This window comes from Sprattus sprattus (assembly GCF_963457725.1).
Source record: "Sprattus sprattus genome assembly, chromosome: 13".
NCBI lineage: Eukaryota > Metazoa > Chordata > Actinopteri > Clupeiformes > Clupeidae > Sprattus > Sprattus sprattus.
The window spans coordinates 18,988,181-19,012,897 of record NC_137911.1 but is presented as its reverse complement, the minus strand read 5'-3'; the positions used below and the strand labels follow the sequence as shown (position 1 = coordinate 19,012,897).

The 24,717-nt window shown below is 44.8% G+C and overlaps 1 protein-coding gene across 2 annotated transcripts in view; it reads right to left on the bottom strand.

The window, feature by feature from the left end:
* Positions 1 to 1,543: 1,543 nt before the first annotated feature.
* Positions 1,544 to 24,717, bottom strand: part of ddhd1a (DDHD domain containing 1a) — a 35,463-nt gene continuing 12,289 nt past the window's right edge. The window contains exons 3-14 of one of the 2 annotated variants that reach the window (XM_080850487.1): positions 22,988 to 23,089; positions 18,690 to 18,818; positions 17,698 to 17,845; positions 12,854 to 12,963; positions 11,136 to 11,242; positions 10,641 to 10,900; positions 10,275 to 10,350; positions 9,376 to 9,525; positions 8,843 to 8,907; positions 7,920 to 8,092; positions 5,594 to 5,779; positions 1,544 to 5,240 (exon numbers count right to left, since the gene is read on the bottom strand). In XM_080850487.1, coding sequence (XP_080706613.1) covers positions 5,053 to 5,240; positions 5,594 to 5,779; positions 7,920 to 8,092; positions 8,843 to 8,907; positions 9,376 to 9,525; positions 10,275 to 10,350; positions 10,641 to 10,900; positions 11,136 to 11,242; positions 12,854 to 12,963; positions 17,698 to 17,845; positions 18,690 to 18,818; positions 22,988 to 23,089 — 1,694 coding nt within the window. In that variant the 3' untranslated portion in view covers positions 1,544 to 5,052. The remainder of the gene's footprint in view (positions 5,241 to 5,593; positions 5,780 to 7,919; positions 8,093 to 8,842; positions 8,908 to 9,375; positions 9,526 to 10,274; positions 10,351 to 10,640; positions 10,901 to 11,135; positions 11,243 to 12,853; positions 12,964 to 17,697; positions 17,846 to 18,689; positions 18,819 to 22,987; positions 23,090 to 24,717) is intronic. The other variant, XM_080850488.1, reaches the window with a different exon arrangement.

The following is a 24,717-nucleotide window of genomic DNA, read 5'->3' as shown; positions in this document are numbered from 1 at the left end:
TGCCTTTTATAGGCTGTGTTTTAATTGCGGTGTAAACAGTGCGAGAAGGACGCAGTGTAGCGCAGAGGAGTGCTGTGGGGACTGCGGTTGGCGGGGGAGAGAGAGAGAGAGAGAGAGAGAGAGAGAGAGAGAGAGAGAGAGAGAGAGAGAGAGACTGAGACTGTGAGAGGATAAGGGCAGAGGAGAAGTATCATAAGCAGAGCTAGTACTGACTGGGGAAGGCCCACCTCAGCGGTGACTTTACTATTATAACGCTGGACTGGTTAGAAAAACTTTTAGAAACATACTTTAAATGAGAGTGAAGAGTACATGTTCTGGAAGCTGTGGAGCTATGGGATCACTGCAAACTCCCATGCAAATAATACCAACTTAAAAGATTATTCTCATCCTATCATTAAACTAATCTCTATTCTTTTTCAAATTTGATGTGAATTAGACAATAAATGAATAAAATCATGGAAGTGTATTTGTGAGTCAGCGTTAAATGTGGCAGCATCAGTGCCAGTTCAATACTGATGTTTGCTGCCATCTTGTGGGTGGAGTGTGTGAGCACTCTCTTGCCTGTTGCGGTCACTGAATTTTAGTTATGGGCCTTCACAGAGAAAAATGCGGTGATACAGTGTGTAAAGTGATACACTTATTTTGATTCCGTTCTTTCCGTTCAGTTGTAGTCAAATAATCTAGTAAGAAGTCATCCTGGACACATTTACCAGAGCCTGCTTAAACACCAATTTACCCCAAGAAATGCAAAGTCTAAGTTGGTCTCAATCAGTTCATGGACTGCAGGAGATGTTGAAGTCTCTCTACCATGATTAGGGGTCGAACTTTATCCGGAGTTACTGTATGAAATCACATGTCACAGGTCAGATGGTAGCAGCAGGATAAAAAAACTTTAGCCAGTTGTAAAATAAACTTTTTTAACATCCTTAAAGTAAACATTCACAAACTCCTATTTTTTTTAAAAAAACTTTTAAGTTGTTATACTTGTACATGAAATACTTGTTATACTTATACATGTAATACCAAATTGCTTTCCTGAGAAAAGATTTTTGTACTTTCATTAAATAAGTTACGATTAAATCAAAGAAAATAAATTCTAAAAGCACTCTGTATCCAAAAAAGAGAGATGTTTAATAAAAGGTTAGTAATACAGTATTTCAAATGGCAGTTTGGATCCATTGCAACCATGGTTTATTGCACTACATCCTTATCAAGCTTTTCCCATCAAAATATCCAAGTGACAGTTATTATTTAAGAACAGCTTTAGTCATAGTTCATCGGAGAGAAAACAAACAGCAATGACAACACCAGGTGGAATCTCAATGCAGACACATTCTAGAATATACCAGATTCAGCTGGACAGAATCAGCATACACACACACACACTCTTGCAGGGTTGAGCACAACCCAGCCAAACATGCTTGGAGATCAGCTTCATGCTGACACGCAAAACTAAATGAGTCAGGGAAGATATTGTCCACAGGATAACAAAGGATTGTGCTAAACCCAGACAGGACGAACTGAATGAAGAATGCTAATTGAATGGAGCATACAAAAAGAAGAAAAATGTTTATTGTGATTATCAAACATCTTTGACGTCAGCAGCCCTCAGAAACAATCACAAGAACCTTTCTTCTGGATACACTCCTACATTGAGATTCAGCTTGACCAAGCAATCATCTGACTTTGGAGGCATTTCTGGGAATTTGTGACATAAGGTCGTTTGTAGCTCTGAACACAACGGCTGGTCTGATAGCTCTTAGAACAAGATAACGTAACAGTCAATCAAAATGTTTTTGCCATCATCACAAACTAGTGCAACAAACCCAGCCAGTTAAATGACCACTGCATGCTAGGGTGTTTGAGGGAGGCATGAACATCAGTGTGCTTACAGCAGAATGGCTGGCTATTGTACAGTACTCATACCATTAGTAGAAAAATATAACAAGTTACTTGCATGCCATCTTGAAAATGGAACAAAATATTTGATTACATATATCTGCCAATGGCATCTATTTACTATTATCTATTGTCTAGTCGCTGGGATGAAGCTGTATTGGTAACAAAGACAACACACAAAAAAGACAATGACAACAAGGTTAAGGTCCATCTTTTTCTTCTAAAGCTTTTTTTTCTGTTCAATTCAAGGCTATGCCATACAGCTTGTGCAATATCTGGTCATCATCTGTCATGTCCCTTCTTGCCACCAACTACAACACTCAGGTTAAAGGTAAATTCTTCATGGGGAATCCACTAGGTTTCCAGATAGCAGGCGACACTGCAACGGACCCAGACCCCAAAAAATGGGACAGATTTGGATTTGATCCAGGCCAGATTCTGGTCCAATCCGGGTCCGATCTGTTCCAGGGTCAGCAGCTACCTGGGTTGGGCCTGACAGAAGAACTGTGGCCCTGGAAGGCAGCCTGGTCCGGTTGGTCCTGGTCCGGTTGGTAACATCAAAGTAAGCCATCACTCACACACTGAACATGCAAGCAGCCACAGCTCTCAGACCTTCAGGTTCTACAGGAACACGAGGAACCGGATCAGAACCGAAGCCCTTTGAAACTCCAGGTGGGACAGAACACAAGCGGAGCAGGTTTGGACACACAGACAGTCAGAGCAGCATGGAGTTAGGATCCAAACGGATCTCAAGAACAAAGATGAGATGACATCAAATCATAAAAAAAAAACAGTTTAGACAGTAGTCGCTTCATTCCAAAGTCTTAAAAAGAAATAAAAACTATTTCAACATGCCCTTCTAGTGAAATCATTTTCATGAACACAAAAAAGTAACAAACAGTGACGTATGTTAACATGAAATCATGTTTCTGTGACCGAACGTCAACTGTATACAGCCCTTTCCTTTCTCTTTGCATATCAGTTCATTTGACACCTGAGATGTCTTTGAAGACTAAACTGGAGCCCTATATTTCTGTGCATACCCTCAAAAAAAATTATTATCTGTCTCCCACACTGAGCTACAAAGGCTATGGACAGCCTTTGACACAATGAAAGTGAAACATCAGAAATATTTGGCCTTTCAATACATTTTCTAACTCAGACAGACATTAATGCTACGGCGAGTTATGAATGCCTGTGGAAAGGACGTGACTAAAAAAAATGTATTCTCCTCAATTTTAGTGATGCAGGGATCTATGTAAACATACTATTAACCAAGACCTGACTTTTTGCATTGATTTTGAGAAATATGTTTGCTCTGTTCCACTGTTCAATCACATGCGAACACCTGAACATAATTTCTCAGACTGACCCTCTAAATGGCATAAAAGATGGCGACATCCGATCCGTTTCGTCATTGTCCTTCTATGAGACAACATAACTACATTCAGGACCTCTAATAGTCTCCCAGTGGAACTGCCTGACCTCAGGTGACCCTTCAAGGTCACTCAGCCATTGCAGTGACCAATCAAGTCCAGTTCTCTCTCGTGATCCACAGCATTGAGCTTTCAGTTAGTGGTGACCTCTGAACAGTGACAGTTGCATCATGGGTAAAATGTCAGCTGCACTATCCTGAAGGGTTTCTAACAGCTCCCAACTATTTGCGTCACACAGACACACACATCCACCCGACCTTCCTTCATCTCTCTGAGAAACACACAGAGTCTCTCTTGAACAGCACCCAGAAAACATGTAGGAGTTGGTCCAGGCTGGCTGGCGGCCATTCAGAGCTCCACTGCCAAACCCCATGTCTGATGCCACCTACACGGTCACCATGACAATGGCACCACAAGGAAATTTACAGAGGGTCAGTCTGCAGCTGGACCACTGAGATGGACTACCGGTAGTAACGCTTTGGATCCCAAAGTCCTAGATTAGCCTCTGACATGCATGCAGTGAGAGGGTCAGCAATGCCCAATGTGCCATCTGACCAATGGCCAAATAGTGCTGACGACAAACAGGACATATTTTCTATCGTCCATCCAAACAAATAAACAAAGAAAAAAGGACAATCTGGTATGTTTATGTCATTAGGAGCCAGCAGGCTGAAATCACAGCACCATCTTGTTTTGCGAAAACCTGCTTCTGGAACAAGCTGTAGTAGAAAAAGAACATAACGTTTGGGCAGAATCTGAAGACAGCTTTCCTGTCGTTAAACATTGGTGAGAGACATGTTTCATGATATGAAAAGTAAAAATATGTTAACATTTTAGTCTCGATTTAGTCAAAATGGTGCAAAAAAAGCTATAAAAAAAGCCAGAAGCTTAACTAAGCAAGATTGTTTCTTAGGGAAATATATTAATATCTAAATAAATAAATATATATTTCGACCTCTTTGACATTTGCATTGTACGTTTGCACGGTTACAGGGGTTTATTTTTGCTTGCACAGACTCGCTCTCCTTCACTGTCCACCGCTTCAAAGAGTCCAACATCAGGTGACGTTCCCTGACACAGGAAGTTTAAATATGGAAGCAATGAGAGGAAATCAAAGAACTGTGTGTGGGGGTGTGTGTTTCTTGAGATTCATTATTGTCTGCTGATATATAGTCTTCAGTGCCTGCTGTTTGACCCAAGAGGGCGGAGATGACACAAGGAGTGATGAACTAGTGTGTGTGTGTGTGTGTGTGTGTGTGTGTGTGTGTGTGTATATTTGAGTATGTGGGGGTGTATGTGTGTCAGGACCAGATGAGTTTGATGAGGACATCATGTTAGACACATCCCTATCTATGAGGGCCCGTTTCATCCATGCTGGTGTTTCTGTGCATAAGAACAGAAGCTTGACGGAACATTCTGGACCACTCTCAACCCAAATGACTGCATCACTGTGAGCGGTCTGGTCCACTTAGCCATTCTGACTGCTGAATGAGGCAGAGAATGATAGTGGTGAGAGATGAGTAGAAGCAGTGTGTGTGTGTGTGTGTGTGTGTATGTGTGTATGTGTGAATAGGTTCACAGTGCTGTTTGTGTGTGTGTAAGGGGAATATGTGAAAAAGTCCACAGTGCCGTGTGTGTGTGTGTGTGTGTGTGTGTGTGTGTGTGTGTTTGTGTGTGTGTGTGTGTGTGTCCACAGTGCTTCAGGGTGCTCTCCCGGTCAGACAGTATCAGGGCTGAGCTCTCCTGTTGACTCTGATGGCCGCCTCTGCTCGTATATGAACGTTAGCAGGAAGAGCGCCACGTCGAGGTTCGACCAATAGGCTGTGTGCGAGGTCACTGCTGACCAATATCGGCTCTCCACCATGCCCTCGCGCAGCTCGAAGTCAATTCGATGCTCCAGGTCCACTGAAACACACAACATCCAATAGTGAGTACGACAGAAGAAAAAAACAACTAAAAAATGGATGTACCCCAGTGCTTAGCAACCTGGCAATATAGATACAGAACTACAGAAGCTGATGGGTCAAAACTGGTTTGAGAGGTCATGTAGATCTGTGTACGTGTGAGTGGTTGTGTAATTGTGTGTGTGTGAATGTATGTATGTGTTTTTGTGTGTGTATCAGACAGACATGTTGTATCCATGATAACAGAAGTTGACCAGGAAATCCTGGAGAGGCTGTGTGTGTGCGTTTATGTGTATATGTGTGTGTTAATGCTTGTGTATGGTACGCGCTCGTGTGTGTGTGTGTGTTACTCACATGTGGTATCCATGATGGTAGAGGTGGACTGGGAGATGCTGGAGAGGCCGTATGCTGACTGGCTCTGGTTCTTCTCATCACTCTCCAGGACTGTGGCATCTGTGCCCATGCCCGCCGGCTGGCTGCTGGAGCGTGAGAAGCGGGAGAACAGCATGCCCCCGATGCCCTTACCGATGCTGGCCGCGCCTGTGGGGACCGCACAGGAGAGAACACACAGGTGAGCGCACACTTCAGCACAGGACAGAGGACACAAGACGCCATGAGCAAACGGACGGGGTCATAGCACAGAGTGTGCACTTGCTCAAAGAACAGAGTTTTTTTTGTACTGGGCCTTACGGGGAACCTGATCTTCTCCCAAACAGATCCTAATGAGATAATTGGGAGTACTGGGAGTGGTAGGCAACCAATGTGTAGGTCCCCAGGAGCACAACACTACTCTGCTTTAGTTCCCTGGCCAAGAGTGTAAAATCCCTAACAAATCCCTACTCTTCTGTGGACACTAGCTAGGGATTTTCAGTGTTCGTAAATTGACCTTTTATGTCTAGATTTATATGCTTCAATGATCCAAAAACACATCATTTTTCTCCTGCTGACCATCTCTATTTACCCACTGTCTGAAACGCTTTGTTAGAGCTCATGTTTTCAACCCGCCCCTCATGAGCCCAGTGTGTTTTCTGATTGGTCAGTTCCACGGCCAATAACATTCTCATTGGGCAATAAGAATTGTGCTACAAGATTGTGTCATTGTATAACAGGAGGAAAAGGCTGGAGTTCTACCGAGGTGTTTCAGGCAGTTGAGAAAAGGTGTTGCTTGTGGGAGAGAGTTACTCCCTCTGGCGTGTACTTTGCTTTGGCTTTGCACCTCTGCAGATCGTTAAACTACACAAAAAGCTATAAAACACACAGTCAAGACAAGGGGGAAACCAGAAACGAATAATAGGTCCCCTTTAACGAGAGAGAATCTAGAGCGTCCAGATATTGTGGGTAACATGCAAGTTTAACACAAAGTGTACACAGCAGAACCTATAACACAGTTGAGCACTGGGCAGCAAAGGAGATGCAGTGCCCTGTGGATTTAAGGGAGGAATCTGCATTCCAGCACATCAAGGCTTTAGTCCCACAGACAGACAGACAGACAAAGAGAGGGACAGACAGACTGGCAACTCCACTGATTGACCATCTCCTGAAACCAGTAACGTGAACAGACCGGTAGTCATCCAGTCAAAAAAGTCCAGCAATGCTGCAATACAGGGTCTGACCTCCTGCAGCTCTGGCTATCAAGGAAAGGGATTGGTTCAAATTCAGTTCCTGTATCAAACTGTCTATACCTATACGAGGCCACCACAGTTGCTATAGTCATACTTTTCTAGATATGGCATTTTAGCAGTCTATGGTGCAGTTCCTAATGACTTCCACATGATGGCAGCATTAATCCATTAAAGTCAGTGGAGGTACTGCAGTGCTGAAGCTCTACAAGCTACAGAACCCTCTCAAGCGGAGAATGAGAGATGCTGCTGGTCTCAGTGAAGGTTTACTAATGCGTGAACACATTTTATCAAACACAGCAGGACCTAATGGTTGTCATCATGTAAACAGAGGTAAACACGTAAGAAACAAAACATTTATGCATTCTGGATTCATGCATTTCCACCCTTCCAAACAAAACACACGTCATGTACACGTGCACATCTGCATATAAAAACATACAGGAACACAAACACAACAGAAAAGCTGTTAAAAGCTCTGTTCCTTGGGTCAAGAGCAAAGCTGTGACATGGGGACACCTAGTGGTGAAAGTCCATCTGTGAGGACATCTGTGAGGTAGAGTAGGCTGTTTAAATGTCTGCCTTGGCAACAGCCTAAGGACAACACAAATGACAGCTTCTTACCCAATCCTAAAACCCTCTAGTTAGTCTTACTCAATTTATTACATAACATTCATTTGTCTTGGCAGAAAATCTCTTAATTGGTTCCTCAGTTAAGCTTTAAGACAAAGCAACACGGGCAACTAGTTTTGGTATCAACTTTAAATTCCTTTTAATGGCATATGGTTTAGTGAAGGACGGAAACACACATGAATCGTTCTCACTAGCCATCCAAGACACACACTATATTGTATTTAAGTGTTTAGTTTAAACAGCACAACATTGACAGCTAGGCTATACATTGCTAAAAGACTCAAGTTCCCAGCCTTTAATCAGTGCCAACCAGGCTTTGGTGGTGTGTGCAGCGGTTTCCGCATGCTTTTTAAGTAGCTGGTTTTAAACCATAACTGACCCTGAAGTCATCTATTGTACAAAATCCACTGGTGGGGACCAAGCCTTACCCATAATGCCCGCCTTGCCCAGGTTAGTGATGGACTCGCCATAGTGGCGCCGGGGCATCACCGGTGAGGTGCTGGGGCTCGGGATGCTCTCCGTGTCCGACAACGGGTCCTTGTTCGGGTTGAGGAAGGTGATGCGCATCTCGTCATAAGGGGTGGGAGTGGTAGTGTTGAACCTGCGGACCACAAAATAACCCCGCCGTGAGAAACTTGTCACCGCTGCCCGCCTCACCCGTGCTCTGTATTACGTCACCGTCGCCATGTTATGAAAACTATTTCCGGAAACTAAAACAGCCGATGGTCCCAATCAAGTCTTGAGTAATTCAAGATGGGAGACTCTGATTGGGTCAGGATGTGCATTCCTTTGTTTAGAAAACACACTGAGGAGAACGATTTAGGCTGAGTTTCCTGGTAAGGAGTGCAGAGGTGAGGGTATAAATAGACAGTAAAGAGCTGAACTGTGCTAAAACAAGTAAGCTGTGTGATTACTAACAGGTTCAGGATGAATACTGCGCACTGCAGCATCAGGTTGTAATTGCTGATGTTGTCACTGGGTGTAAGAAACCTGGGGCAGAGTACTAAGACTAATAAAAATAACTGAGAACTGGGGGACAGTGTCTTTAAGAGTCTGGCTTTTCGAGTTCTTCGAGTCCTGTGACATGGCTCATCCACTGAGTGTCCTGATTGAATTACGGCCGTCTCCTGACTCTCAGGCTGACATTCCAGAATGCCGACAGAGGAAGCTTTACTCTCTAGGCCCGAAACTAAACAGTTTTTCAGAGGGGAAATGGCTGAACACACACTCACACACACACACACACACACACAACACGTGCATGCAAGGACACACACACGCACGCATGCACCCACGCACACACACATACACACACACACACACACACACACACACACACACAAACACTCACCAGTGGATCTGGACGGGTGCTATGTTGTTGTAGTGCTTCAGGATGAGTGGCTCCAGCCGATACGCCTAAGGGGAAAAGAGAGAGAGAGAGAGAGAGGAGATGACAAGATAAATGAGTGACATGAGTGAGAGAGAGGCAGAGATAAAAAGAGAGTCAAAGGATGAATGTGAGAGAGAGAAAGAGTGAGAAAGAGAGAGTGAGTGACAGAGAGAAAGAAATAGAGAGAGAAAGAAAGAAAGAGACAGTGTGAGTGAGAAGGGAAGTGCTACATAATTTAACGCTCACTAATCTCTTCCTCTCCACACACACACACACACACACACACTCTCTAATCAAGTAAATGCAAAATGAAGACAAAGTTACACCATTTAACACTCAGTAATCTCATTCCATCCTACATACACACACGCGGTCTAAACTTGGACTGTCTCCCTGTATCCTATGAAGACCTGGACAGACTTTTTATGACCAGACGAAGGAGAGTTGTGTCTGTGCATGTGTGCGTGTGTGTGTGTGTGTGCTTTGGGACTCACCACGGGGTCAGTGGGGTGGAAGACGTTGAAGAGGCGTCGACAGATGGTCTTGGGCATGATGTGGTCCTGCATGCCACTGGAGCCCGGCCGGATGCCCCGCAGCGCCAGGAACACGGCCAGGGGAGAGCCCATGCAGAACAGATTCTCCACCTGACACACAGGAGGACAGACCAGGAGAGGACAAACAGTGAGAGGACAGACACGCAGAAGACAGTAAGAGGACAGACACACAGAAGACAGACAGACAGACAGTGAGAGGACAGATACGCAGAAGACAGACAGCCAGTGAGGACAGACACGCAGAAGACAGACAGACAGACGGTGAGAGGACAGATACGCAGAAGACAGACAGCCAGTGAGGACAGACACGCAGAAGACAGACAGACAGACGGTGAGAGGACAGACACGCAGATGACAGACAGACAGTGAGAGGACAGACACGCAGATGACAGACAGCCAGTGAGAGAACAAACACACAAAAGACAGCCAGTGAAATACCAGAAAGGAGTACTTATATGCAGTGTAGTTTTTTCTTTACTTTTATTATTTTCTGCATGGTAGATAACACTATTTTTGTTTAGTACATCATTCCATATGTGTTCTTTCGTTGTTTAAATGTCTTCAGTATTAATCTACAATGTAGAAAATAATAAAAGTAAAGAAAAAACCACTCAAAGAAATTAAAGGTGTGACCAAACTTTTGACTGGTAATGTATAAATACCATAACCATAACCATAACCATGACCATGGCTGTGGTGTGTGTGAACTGTGCCCTCACTGTAACTGCACAACACTCAGCGTCAAAAACAGTTTTTTAAACTGCATCTGAATGTATGTAATAGATCCGATGTGTGTTTGTGTGTGTGTGTGTGTGTGTGTGTGTGTGTGTGTGACCTACCTTGAACATCAAAGTGGGAGGGTCGTGAGGTTTCGTGGCCTCTAGCCCCTGCAGCTGATCCTCCAGCTCCCGTAACCTGGGAAGAGCAGGTCCCAAAAAAACATTCAGAAGTGGAACAGACTCAAGGACACGCATGTTGTGTTATCATTTAGCTGACTTTAATCCATCATCAGACTATACACAAAAGATTCAAACTAGCTACTTAATCTTTTATGTAAAGATAATAAATGTGCTACAACTGTCAACATGTTGGTGAAAATTCTGCAACCAGTGAGTGAGTGAGTGAGTGAGTGAGTGAGTGAGTGAGTGAGTGAGTGAGTGTGTGTGTGAGAGTGAGAGTGAGTGTGTGTGTGTAAGAGTCCTGACCTCTGGCGTGTGATGTGCAGCTGTTCCAGGAGGTGGCGCTCCTCGTAGCTCATCCAGTGCAGGTCCTCCTGCTCCGTCTCCTGCTGCTCCTGCTGGATGAAGCGTACGGGGTCCCAGCCCGTCATGATGTCGTAGGCGATCACGCAGCCCAGCGAGTGTGAAACGATCGACACCTTCCCGCCCTTCTCCTCAAACTCAGGGTTCCGCGAGCAGAACAGCGTATACAGACGGTTCAGCTCCTGAGTCAGGCCCTTTGTGATCTACAGAGGGAGAACACAGAACCGTCAACTTCTATTTCTTTTAGATACCACCAGTATAGAGGGCTGGTGTAGTGTGTGTGTGTGTGTGTGTGTGTGTGTGAGAGAGAATATACAGTATATAACCAAAAAAAGAGTGTGGGTGAGTGTGCGTGTGCGTGTGTCTCACCACGTCCCTGTACAAATTGCTGGTGATTGTGTGTGTGTGTGTGTTTGTGTGTGTGTGTGTGTGTCTAACCTCGTCCCTGTACAGCGGGCTGGTGTAGTACATGATGTCCATGGCACTGCTGTTGAGTAGATCTCTGAGGCCTCGCACCTTATCAGGCGTGATTGAGTCCACTGTGTCTGCAAGACAGAACACACACACACACTTTCCAATAACACAGCAGCACATTGACAGAGATCACACACACACACACACACACACACACACACACACACACACACACATAACAATAACAGGATAACACATTGACAGAGATCACACACACAAGTTACAATAACACAGAGGCACATTGACAAGACACAACACACACACACACCCACACAAATGTTAAAATAACACAGCAGCACATTGACAGAGATCACACACACACACACACACACACACGTATCAATAACAGGACAGCACATTGATAGAGATCACACACACAAAAGTTACAATAACACAGAGGCATATTGACAAGACACAACACACTCACACACACAATACAATAACACAGCAGCACATTGACAGAGATCACACACACACACGTTACAATAACAGAGCAGCACATTGACAAGACACAACACCCACACACCCACCCACCCGCCCGCCCGCCCGCCCACCCACCCCCACACACACACACACACGTTACAATAACAGAGCAGCAAATTGCCTGAGATCCCAATCAGAACTAATGCCTTATGATTCCGAAACATTAATGTCTTACGATGACATACATGTGCCTTGATGTTTCCTTAAAGTAGTGTTAAGCAGATATCAATGTGTTGTACCATGTCTGCCTGAATGTGCCATTGGTGCCCGTGTTCTAAGTGATAAGGAGGATGGCATGTTTGGGAACTTCGTGTCTCTAAGGTCTAAGTGTCATTGTGACGCTTGAGTGCACATCCTGCGTCACTTGCTATCTGTCCTACAGCACAAGAATGCCACTGGGTAGAGCTGGACTCAGGTGCCCTGTGATGAACACTCCTCTCTTGTCCACTGATCGAGCATTCAGTCAGACTTGTCCTGTGTCTAGACAGAGAGGCCAGACGCTAGAGGCGCTTTGAGCTTATTTTTGTGAATCTTGCCACTGTCCTGCTGTGCACAGCTGAAGAAAACCTGTACCCTGATTGGACACCATCTTCCTGACTGAGGTCTATGTATCTATGGTACAAAACTAACATCAAAATGTACATACATTCTTAATTAGGGAGTACCAAATGTTATGTACATGTGGGTATGACGGTGTGTGGGTATGAGTGAGTGTGTGTTTGTGTGTGTGTGTGTGTGTGTGTGTGTTGTGGCCAAGTATGCAAGCATGTGGTTGTGTGTTCACCGCTGTGAGCACTGTATGTGTGTGTGTGTGTGTGTGTGTGCGCGCATCAGTGTATGTCAAGATAGGATGCAACGATACCAGTACTGGGTGTAAGGCGATGATGTGCTCATATACTCATACATTTTCTGTGATTCCACACACTGATACCACTTCATGACACCATGGCACATGGCTTAAGGGTGTGGCCAGCTGTTTTTTAAGTCATGTTTCATCAGATTTGACTACTGGTTGAACAAGAGGAATTTTGAACACTGGTATAGGCAAATTCTGAAGTACTTATTGTATTTGTGCTCAGTCTGAAAAGAGTGGTATTGTGGAACCCTAATGTCGAGTATGCGCATGTGTGCATATACCGTCCGTGCGTGTGTGTGTGCGTGTGTGTGTGTGTGTGCGGTATTTGGGAGTTTATACCCACCTCCATCGAGTGCTAGTTTAGAGCGCCACTCCACAGGCAGAAACTCCACATGCTCCTCTGTGTGCTCTGCAAAGTGTTTCTCCTCCATCTTACGTACTGCTTCCCTCATCCTACACACACAAACACACACACGTACACAATATTAATGCATGTGTAAAAATACCCTCTACACACATACATTACAAATCCACTGAGAGAATACATTGATGTAGTCCACCATAAATTATTTTCAATCAGGCATTCACCTTAATTCAATAGAAAACAAAAACAGAACTATATTTTTTTACAGCAATGAATTACTTTAAAGGACAAACCAGTGAAGATGAAATGACTCGGTTGGGTACTTTGTATCCTGATGGTGTTATTTCTTACTTTCCTCTAAGTGACTCTAATGTGATAATGAGATGACTGATAGGAGTTAATAACTAACTAATTGATTACGGGGCCAGTTTTTGCTGTTTTCAGCACAAATAGATTTCTTATCTTTGGCCTCCATCTGCTGTCTGACTCCGTTACGCAGGGTTTTAATGTAAGTCCATGTTACAAACGCAAATATAATGTACACCTAGGTTGACTGACAACAACCTCAAATCAGTTTGACATGTGAAACAGTAATGATAACGATATATATATATAACAAAAAAAAAAAAAAACGATTCAATGTAGCCTATAGGGGCTAAAATTAATTACAATTAATTTTCTCCGTTTTTCACTGCGGTCAAGTCCTCTGCTGCCGACTTAAAATCAATCTTATCCAATGCGCCTTTGCAGCTTGCAATGGTCAATAGCCGCGCCACTCTCACCCCCTCAAGATGACTTAATTCTTTTTTTCTTAATTTAATTCTGCAGAGTGAAGCCCCTCTTTCTGGCACAGTTAACCCCCCATAACCGTGGAGCACCGTCATCACTGCCACTACTTTGCTATTAAAACACAAATTTCCTGTTAAGGGATAGTCTACGGTAGAGCCACATTATGTATGAGCGTTATTACCATACATTTTAACAGTCAAGATTGTAATTTAATGTTTTTAAATACAATTTTCCAGCAAAACTGGAAAATCCTGCTGCAATTGTGTGTGTGTTTGTGCGTGTGCGCACTTGTGTGAGACAGTGTGTGTTTGCTTTGGGCTCAGCAGATGGTTTTATTTAATTTACACACACAGGCTATTTCACTCTTCACCGACCTTCGATTTTTCTCCATGCATGCAAACACACAGACACACACACAGACACACACACACACACACACACACACACACACACACACACACACACACACACACACACACACACACACACACACACACACACAACAAACACAATCACACAGACGTATGCACTTATGCACACACATCCACATCTGGTACCAGTTGTGTGGGACACACTCACAACCAGAGAGGCATAACAACAGTTGAACCACCTTGACCTCTGTGTGAGCTCTAATCCTCCACACTTGACACACTCCAGAGCTCAGCCTCACTTACACACAGACACACACATTCATAGACCGGATGCATTTTTAGCCGCTGGCTGATCGCCAATATGGAGGCCTAAATTTAGCCTGAAGGTAGGTGTGACCTCCAGGTGATCAGTGTGCTCAGTCCTGCCGACCCTTAAGTCTTTCTAAACTTCTTTTTAAAGCACAAATGCGCCGTAGGTCTTGCATCAAGTTTATTTTCATTTGAAAGTACAACTAACATAAAGTAAAGTATATGAGACTCTTACAAGTGTGTCAAATAACACCTAACACCTAAATTCCTGAATATGGTATTATGTTTCAGGACAATAGTGGTCCTGCAATCTATTGTATTGTATGAGCCATCATAGTTAGTTGGACTGAAAGCGAGACCCTGAGATTCTCCATTACTCTGAGACTAGGTTAAGCTGTTTCGCTCTATGATCTTGCAGAGAAGGCACTTCATCATGAATTAATGGAGGGAAAAATCTATGGTGGGAGACAGATGATGACTGAAAATTAGAGGACAGGAGCTGGAGGATAAGGTATACTTAAAAGGCCAGGAGTGACTAAGCATGCAATTACCAGAGAGAGAGAGAGAGAGAGAGAGAAAGAGAGAGAGAGAGAGAGATGCATAATGGACTGGGGGTTGGTTGGTGTTTGACAGAGAGGGCGATTTACAGGAAGGGAGAGTGTGGTCTAGAATGGAAGATGTGTCCTAGACAACAATACGTTTGTTCTGAGAGAGATGATACAGGAAGGCGGTCCGGAACGGGAAGTGGCGTGGATAGGATAGGTGAAGATACAAGAAGGAAAAGAGGGGTGGAGAGAAGGAAGAAGAGGACATCGGAGAAAGTAAAAGAAAGACACAATGAAGAACAGGTTCAGTGGGTCCTCACACATTCTTTTTTCCACATTAACGCTATTCACTTTGGACATTTTCATCAAGAACTATGTGCTAGGTTTTCTTACACTTTGATATGAAAGGCAGGCTTCAGATTAAAATTCCATCATTGTAATAAAGTGAGCAAACATTGTTGCCAGGTGTTGACTGCTGAAGACATGTTAAAAGTCCTTCCTTGACAGGCTGCCTGAATGCTGGCTAAGGATATTTCCCTCACTGTTGCGTGGCCAAATTAATCTGGGTTCCTTGAATGGGAGGCCTCCATCTGCTCTGGTTTGGACTGCTTTACCTTCTTAGTGTGTTAAGCCCCTAGCAGACACTAAAGCCCAGTTACGCCTGTCACCTGGGAGTCACCACACCACACCACACCACACCACACACTCACACTCACACTCACACTCACACTCACACTCACACATAAACACACACGCAAGCGCACTTTTTCTTCTCACATTCCTGACCTTAACGTTTACTTAAGCTGTCACATGACATGACATAACATGACATTACATGAGTTGACGTGAATTGGCATGCTGGTGTAAGGTGTCCCTCTTGAGACACCGTAGAGTTGTCCTGGCATTCCTGCCCCCCCCCCCCCCCCCCCCCCCACTTGTCATAACACTGGCACAAACAGACTGGGGTCAATTGGGGGGGGGGCTAATGACCCACTAATATATTATAAGTGAAAACATGTCCAGTCTTGTTTAGAGATTACAGGTTGCATGTCTCAGAAATAGAGAAAAAAGAAATAGAGAAAAAAAAGAGAGAGAGAGAGAGAGAGAGAGAGAGAGAGAGAGAATGTGTGTGTGTGTGTGAGAGAGAGAGAGAGAGAGAGAGAGAGAGAAAGAGAGAGAGACAAGAAAAGAAAAAGGGCCCTGTTATTACAGTGCAGAGAGAGCCTTCTGGATTGCTCCAAGTAAACAAGGCACTTATGTCCCCTCTGAAAGACTCCATTTGAAAAGGTCAGCTTTGGAGAAAGCCACAAGATGAATCAACACAACAGGGAAGGAGAGGCAGAGGGGAGCTACAGGTGGGGTTCAACCTGAACAAAACACTCACACACATGCACACGCACTCACAATCATATTCTTGCACAAAAACACGCACGCACACAGGTACGCGAGCACAGAGACAAACACACATCCACACATGTGTGCAAACAACTGCAGGAACACAAACAGGGGGGAAAAAAACAGAACCCCCCCCCCCCCCCCCATTCATGGGAATGTGAATGGAATGTCAGCTTTGGTTTCGCATACAACTTCCATCAGTCAGGCACCTGCCTTCCTACGCACCAAGCAGGATTAGTCAGTTAGGTTTGAAAATAGCCTGTAACAACGTGCACTGCACATGTGCTACATAAAGGTCAGGTGTATAATGGTGGCGGACTGGCGCGGGCAGGCATGTCTTCACAGTGGACAGGATGAAAGAAAAAGGGGCGTGGGTGGTCATAGGGGGTTCCATTATAGTAGGTAGCAATAGCAGAATACATTTTTTTTTTTTTTTAATCACTCGATTCCATTTTTTTAGTTTCACTAGTAAACTGCACAAAAATAGCAAAACATTTAATTGAAATACTTGAATAACTATGCCAATATAAATTTAGTTGAACTACCAGTAAGCAACTGCAAAATGTAGTTAAACTACTAGTTTAATCTCATGTAGTTAAACTACTAGTTTAATCTCATGTAGTTCACTACTCCCCAACACTGCATATCAAATACCAGAAATTCCCAAAACAACTCCGACAGCAGGTCAAATCTGGCAAATGTGGTTGGCGGGAAATATTTAAGCCTTAAATGGCTGGTCCAACCCAAAGTGATATATCTGACAGAGTGTTCTTCATATGATGCCAGTGCTCACCCATAAAAGGGAGTGTATCAGTGTAGCACAACATCAAGCAGCGTATATTAGTAACCGGAGGGCAATGGCCCTCTGATCTCCTCTCCATTTGAATAGAAAGGTGAGGTAGACAGCAGTATACATGTATAGGTGACCAACCTTCTGTTTCCATGTTTTTATGTATATATGTATGTCTCACTGTTTCTTTGTTTCTTTAAAAATAAAGTAAAAAACAAAAAAAGAAAGGTGAGGTAGAAGGAGGGCAGGTGGGAGAGAACTAACAAACCAACAGATAATTAGAAGGCATGGAAGTTACAGTTACACTCCTAACACTGTCATTCTGTTACCCCAATACCCCCACTGGTCGAGGGGGGATTGGTAAATCTCACTGCCTTAAGGACACGTTCTTCATCTGCTGCCAGTGGTCTCCCATAAAAGGGTGTGTTTGCCAAGCAGCACAACACAACCACACGGGAATGGTCACAACCATTTGCAAAAGTAACCTAATAAGGGGTCATTCAACCACGATAAATAGTTCCCTGACATAGTCAAGTGCAGGACCACTTTAAGTATTCAAACTGTTGGACAGTGCCAACCTCACGCACTGCTGCATTGGCAGCCATGAGATGTTTGGGTGCTTACATGCGCGTGTTGCGGATGATGCGTCCCTGGTCCATCTTCTGTCCAATGCCGTGGACCACGAAGACGATGTGCGTCGTCTGGGGGGGCTTGTCCTCCAGAGAGGCCTCCTCGACGTACCCTCGGTGCAGCCGCGTGCCACTGCTGGAGGCTGGGGGGAGAGAGAAGAGAGAGACGAAGGCGAAGTGACATGGAGAAGGAGAGATTGCGAGGAAATAGTAGAGGGAGAGAGAGAAAGAGAGAGGGAAGAGGGAGGAAAATTGTTTAAGGTGAATGTAATTTTAATGCAGAAATGTATTTTCTTACGCCTCCCGATTTTAAACGTCTTTAATTAATTTGGGATATTTTTGTTACCAAACTGATGCTTGGAAAAGAAACCAAAAAAGGGTAATTTTCTTCTCTTGTGATGTTACGGTTAGGCTTAGTCTTTAATTTGCCCATATATACCACATCCTGACTACCAATGCACTGCTATATTTGTGACTGATGGTTTTTGTTCATAAAAATGATGCATGAAGAAAGTAATCAAGGTCTGATGAATGAGCCCTGATGAGCTGAGCCCAAAAGGGGGAATTGTGGGACCAGAATGATGGTGCCTCTCCTAAATCACGCTCTACCATGAGGCGCATTTCCAATCACACTGCCACTGCCAGAGAGCTTTATAGCAGCCCACATGAGCTGCTTATTCATCTATTTTGGTTTGTTTATTTTGCGCCTTGGCTCCTGGTACTTTACTGAAAAGCGGCGGAGTCTGTTCCAACTTGGGCAGATTTGAATTCCCCTGAGGTAATGGAGCCATTTCTCTTACCATCAGCTGCAGAATATACAGAAACTAAAAAAACCTCTCGTTAACTGTCCCCAATTAGGGCTTTGCCAGTGTGTTGGCAGAGGGCTGGCATAAATATAGGATTGGTGCTCATAATTCAGGTGGTGCGGTATGAGAGAGGGGTGGGGTAAAAACAACATGGTGTATGTGAGAGTGTGTGAACACTGACCTTTGGAGAAGCCTAGTTTCTGTGTGACCGTGCGGGCGATCTTTGAGGTAGTAGCATCACTGTACAGGTACACCTCATCCACACAGTGCCAGTCAACATGACTCCTGCTCAGCTTCAGACTGTGAATGGCTACAAAGCCAGAGAGAGAGAGAGAGAGAGAGAGAGACAGACAGACAGAGAGAGAGAGAGATAGATAGATAGAGAGTGAGAGGGATAGAGAGATGGAGGGAGAGAGGGATAGAGAAAGATAAAGACAGAAAAAAGGAAGGGGACTAGGATGAATGTGGAGGGAGACAGCAAGAGGACAGAGGATATGAAAGACATGAGGGAGAAACAGAGAGAGGTGGAGAGGGAGGAAGAGGAAAAGTAGAGAAAGAGGGAGAAGAAAGGGAAAACAGCACTAATTGTGAGTTTAAAATCCATGATAGATCCTACTGAAAAGACAATATAACATAGCATGCAAGATAATCACATGGGTGACACTGCTCAGAGTGGACTGATACAGGACACACACGGGGACAGGGACAGGGACAAGACAAGACGAGAAACAACATGGTAGCATATGGAAACAGCGTTCCATCTACAGGGAGAGCGTTGACACGCTGTCTTCATATTTCAGTTCAAACTGCCCCTGCCTGGCCTTCCGGGCATTTCACATGACCTTCAATTCACCTTGGGAAAGATGTCAACCCCCACATTGCTCAGTGCTCCCACGGTGAAACAGACTGTTTGTAGCAATGTCTTAATCAGTCATGGATGCTGGATCGAAATGCTGCAACGAGCAATCTGAATGGGGGAGTATTGAACAGTATGCAGACAGTGCTTATTCTTGGTGCTTTTGCGCTAATAATCCATCAGCACTTTATCGGAAGTGCGCACATACTTCTCGTTTTCACCTTCAGAGAAAGTGATAAGTTGCTGGACATGCTCAGGAAGCCAGGATGAGGCTCAACTAAGGGCAGGAACTGAAATATCTTATGTGTAAAGCTGCCTACCCCCTCCTTCTCCGAGTATCTCACACACACACACGCACACACGCACACACAAGCACACTCACACACAGAAATAGCGTGTGTTGATAAAACAAACCATCTGTAGAGGCGAAAGCAAGCACACACGGTTTCACACACTCTCTTGGAAAGCAGGAAGACATGAACAGTAAATGAAAGTGAATTTGGTGGTCGTGGGGGCGGCCATGTGACGTCCTGTGACTCAGGAGGAATGTGTGAGATCACAGGACGAGAGGCATGGACAGCCAGGATTAAACACTCGGCCCCCCTCTCCACATCCACATGGATCAAAAGGAAGGCCAGGAGCAGTCATGTGACTGTCGGACCACAGCACTAAATACAATTCTTTTGATGAATTGCTGTGCCAAGTTTACTGACTTATGTCTATAAGGATTTCATTGATAATTTATCATAAATATATATTCATATTTCTTTGCTGGATGGAAAGATTCCTTGGACAGGTGGACAGTTCCTTTAAATAGGATAGTATGTCCTATGAGTCTACCAAAATGGCATACTGTGTTCCCCGTTTGGTCTCTCCTCCTGACATCTTTCTCTTTCTCTCCCTCTCTTTCTCTCCCTCCTTCTCTCTCACTCTTTCTTTCTCTCACTCTGTCTCTGTTGTGGAATGCTACTTTGCGAGTCATATGATCTGAGCATGATGGTCCTGTCATTGCTAATCTGATCTGCAGAGGTGAGGTCACTCATCTGTGCTGGATCTGTCCTCTCACACGGGTTAGACCCCTAGAATAAGAGGCAGTAGAACGCGTAGGAAGAATGTAGCTTAAGCTCGTTCTACTCCTTCGAATTCTAGATTAGAATTGTTTAGACCCCTTGCCAGAACTACCCACCCCCCATCCTGCTTGAGGTGGGTGTGGAGAAAGGTGGTGTGATTTGGAGGACAATCCCAGGCTGGTTTGTTCACTTCTAAAAGGGTAACGGGCTCATTCTCATTGAGGATCCATCATAGTGAGTTAGCTATACATAGAGCAATATTAGCATCACAATCCATCATTTACAATCCATCATTTTAAGGCAGCTTACTGTACTGACCGTGATCATACAGGGTCATAGCACCTAAGCTGGTATGAGTAGGATTTAAAGGGTCCCCCAGTTTAATCAGTGTCAATTTAATTTGTCATGTGCATCACACAATAGAATCAAATAACAAAGGGAAGCAAAAAAACAAACACACAAAACAAACCCATGCTTCACAAAATTAAGCACATTTCTATGGTAGAATCTACAAGCCAGAGGAGGCTCTTACAACTCTTCCAGTTAAGAAGAGTTGATCAGGGGAGAAGGAGGGTAAGGCACAAGTGACAGGGAGAAAGACCACCAGCCCCTCTGACAGCTACTGACTGTGGACCGGGTCGGTCCCAAGTCCTGTAGACCCTCACCAGACGGGGACCGCCCCCTGCTTCAAGAGTCAGCCTCCACACAGGACCTCACTATGATTCTGAGGGTTCTGTAAAACAGGATGTCCTTAAGATGGAGTGGACGGTTCTATTAGCTGCCTGTAACCCAGAGACTCTGTGGATTCTGGTCCACACATCCGTGCCAGACCCAAGGCCAAATCTGAGTCAGTGCCAGAGTCCGCAATTATCTGGATGGCCTCTGGGTCAGCGCCAGAGTCCACTATTATCTGGGTGGACCTACATTACACATACTAAGGCTAAGTGTCCACGTAGCGTTTATGTTCTGAGCGCCAGCATCTCTCTCTCTATTGTCACCAGTGAGAAGAGAGCGTATGCGGCCAGCGACAGGAGCTGGGGCTGCACCCAGTCTCTTTTAGCAGAGCTCTCGTGCCTTTTCTTGTATAACCGCTCAAAGCTATTCCGGCTGAAATCTCAGATCTTTTCAGGATGGCGGTGGGGTTGTTACTGTTACTCCCCAGCACTCTGCTGCCAGAGAGCAACGCTATATGGACACATGCCCTAACAGAGCCCTGGTGGAAATTACAACAAACTTAGACCATCCCATTTTACATACAGAGCACACGTCAGCCCCAGAACACATTTAAAGCATTTGCCAAAAGGAGTCCTCTTAGAAAATGCTTGTTATGGACACAGGTGAAATGCTTTAAAGGTGTTCCCACAGGCGGCTGGAGAGAAGCTGATTGGAGTATGACAGGAGCAGAGGATCAAAGCACCCAGGAAGTTGAGCAGTCTCGAGGTTTAGAGTGGACTTTTCTTACAGGGCCCCAGGGAGCAAAGAGAGAGAAGCTGCGCTTTGTTTGAGCGTAGAGAATTACCCCACTAAATCAGGGCAAACTGAGTTACTCCAATTAATGCCAGAAGCCTATTCAGGCTCGCCAGGATGAGGGACTCATTGTCTGACAGGCTGGCATGGGGGGTGGAGTGGGGACTAAAATGTGGCAATTACACAGGCACCCTCTATGGGGTTTGTTAAGAATCCTAGCAATGGAATTCTGTCAGAAGAATTTTGGAACATCGTGACAATGGTGACCTATGGTGAGCGGATGCTGCTTACGAATCTGCCGATCTGAGAGTGATGATCAGCTGTTTGTATCACAGTCTGAACACCACCCCTTGGAAGGGCTTCTCGAGCAGGTCATCATTTTTTTGGAGTGAGGCCGTAAAAATGACAGGGGAACACTCCCATGAGCCTTTGGGACAGTTACAGGAACTCTGCTGACTAACATGGGTGTTTGTGAATAGACTCTTTGTTCCGACCCTGAAGTAGTGAGAGGCTGGAGTTAGAGTGTTGGTGTGTTGGTTTGTGTGTGTGTGTGTGTGTGTGTGTGTGTGTGTGTGTGTGTGTGTGTGTGTGTGTGTGTGTGTGTGTGTGTGTGTGTGTGTGTGTGTGTGTGTGTGTTTGAGAGAGAGAGAGTGTGTGCACGTGGCCTGTTCTATATCTAGCTATGGGAAAATCGGGACATTTAGGCGGCTCGGATCCTTTGGTTCTTTCAGTAGCTGGGGACACTACGCTGCATAAGTATGGCTGACCTGGCACACACCCCAGTGAACTGTGGGCGATGACAGTGACAGTAATGAACTGTGAGTGCTCAGCGGGTCAACTCAAACTGGGTCTGATGTTCCAGGTTCAGGAGGTTTGCCGCAGCCTGCTTCTACAGGAACAAGGCAGTCTATTGGGGCCTCTAGGCTAACTGCAGGGGTTTGAGGTATCTAACCAGGGAGAGGTCTACAGCAGTTGAGCCCACCAGGGAGGAAAATCAGAAGCTGGGGTTCTACGAGGAGCAGCGGAGAACAAGATGAGGAAGGCCGAGGAAGGAGGCGAGGGTCGAGGTTAAAAGGTGTACAGTACCTTGGCAGCGCTTGCGCTTGAGACATGTGGTTTTAGTACTCGTCTGATATCCTCTCCATTTGAATAGAAAGGTGAGGTAGAAGGGGGGCAGGTGGGAGAGAACTAACAAACCAACAGACAATTAGAAGGCATGGCAGTTACAGTTACACTCCTAATACTAATTATGTTTCCCCAATACCCCCACTTGTCTGGGAAGGGGGGGGAGTGAGGGGCATTTAGTAAATCTCATTGCCTTAAAGACACGTCAGTCTTTCACTAGAAAACATGCACTGTTCTGTTTGCTAAAAAAAACACCTGCCACAGTAAATGTCCAAATGCGCATCATACACAAACATCTCCAAAGTCAAGGCATTCCTCTGTGGCAGTGACACCATACACACGTGTGTGTGAGCAGTGCTGTGGAACAGGTCCGTTTACAGTGCACAGGTCATTTGCTTTTATTATGGACATTTGGCATGTTTTCGGTCAGTAGAACATTAGGCAGTGGCAAAAAGACAGGAACAAACACAGAACAACGTCACATCTGAAGGTACTTACTGATGAACCTGTGAGAAGAAAGCATTTGATTTTGTAACCACTTCATACAAATGAGAAATGTTGATTATATATATATTAATATAATAATACAAATAACAAAACAATAACTTAAATGGGATGTTATTACTAGCCTGCAGCCAGGGCTAACATTTAAAAAATCTATTTCCATTATGACTGCAAATAGCAAATTAGCAAATAGCTTAGTGCTTATATTTTACTGGGCTTCTACATGAACTCAATTCAGCCATTATTTGTGGCTGATACAAATATTTTTTCTTTACATGACAGATTATGTTGTCTGTTTCTGAAGGTTGCAAAGCAACAACAACCCACCCTCTATGTCTGACCCCCCCCCAACACAGACACAGATAAACACACAGACACACACACAGACAAACACACACACACACACACACACACACACACACACACACACACACGCTGTCCTTGTTAGTGAACCAACACCCTGCTGTTTACACAAATGTTATCAATTCGTCAGTCTGACTCACTCACTCACTGAAATAACTGCCCTTAGAGTTATCTCTCCTTATCTTCCCTCCAAAGACCCTTGCCTAGAGCGCCAGTCCCCTCCCTCACAACTGCTCACATCACACTGGACTCTAAATCTCTCAGCACTACGCTTGACAGACAGACAGGGAGGACGCTGATAAAGCTATTGATCTCTCGCCTCCTCACAATTCTAAAGGCTCAGCCTCTGACAAGGTTAGGGCTCAGATACACATACGCGTCTTTTTTCAGGCAGAAACGTTTCAGTAACGCCTTGGCAAAGTGCGGCGGCCAAAACAGAAGCGGTGCGCTTCCCTGCCTTGCGCTGGAAAGTTGAGAATAGTTCAACTTTTAAGCGCACCTAAAAAACGCTTCAAAGACGCAACGCGTGGTGGAGAAGGGGCGCACGCTTTAAACGCGCCGTACCATAGGAATCAATGCATTTGCTCGCGTCCCGTTTTTACAAAAACGCGTATGTGTATCTGAGCCCTTACATGATACTGGAGAAACTGAAGACAACTCCCGCCCCTCTAGAGAACGTTATGCATTGCACACTTCTCATTTATCTTGGTTCCCATTTCCATAGCATTGAGAATATGCCAACTTCCTCTCTGCTTCACTCCACTTTTCTTTTGTGCCGAGCACATTTTACCCCCATGTGACCTGTATAGGAGCGAAGCGAAATT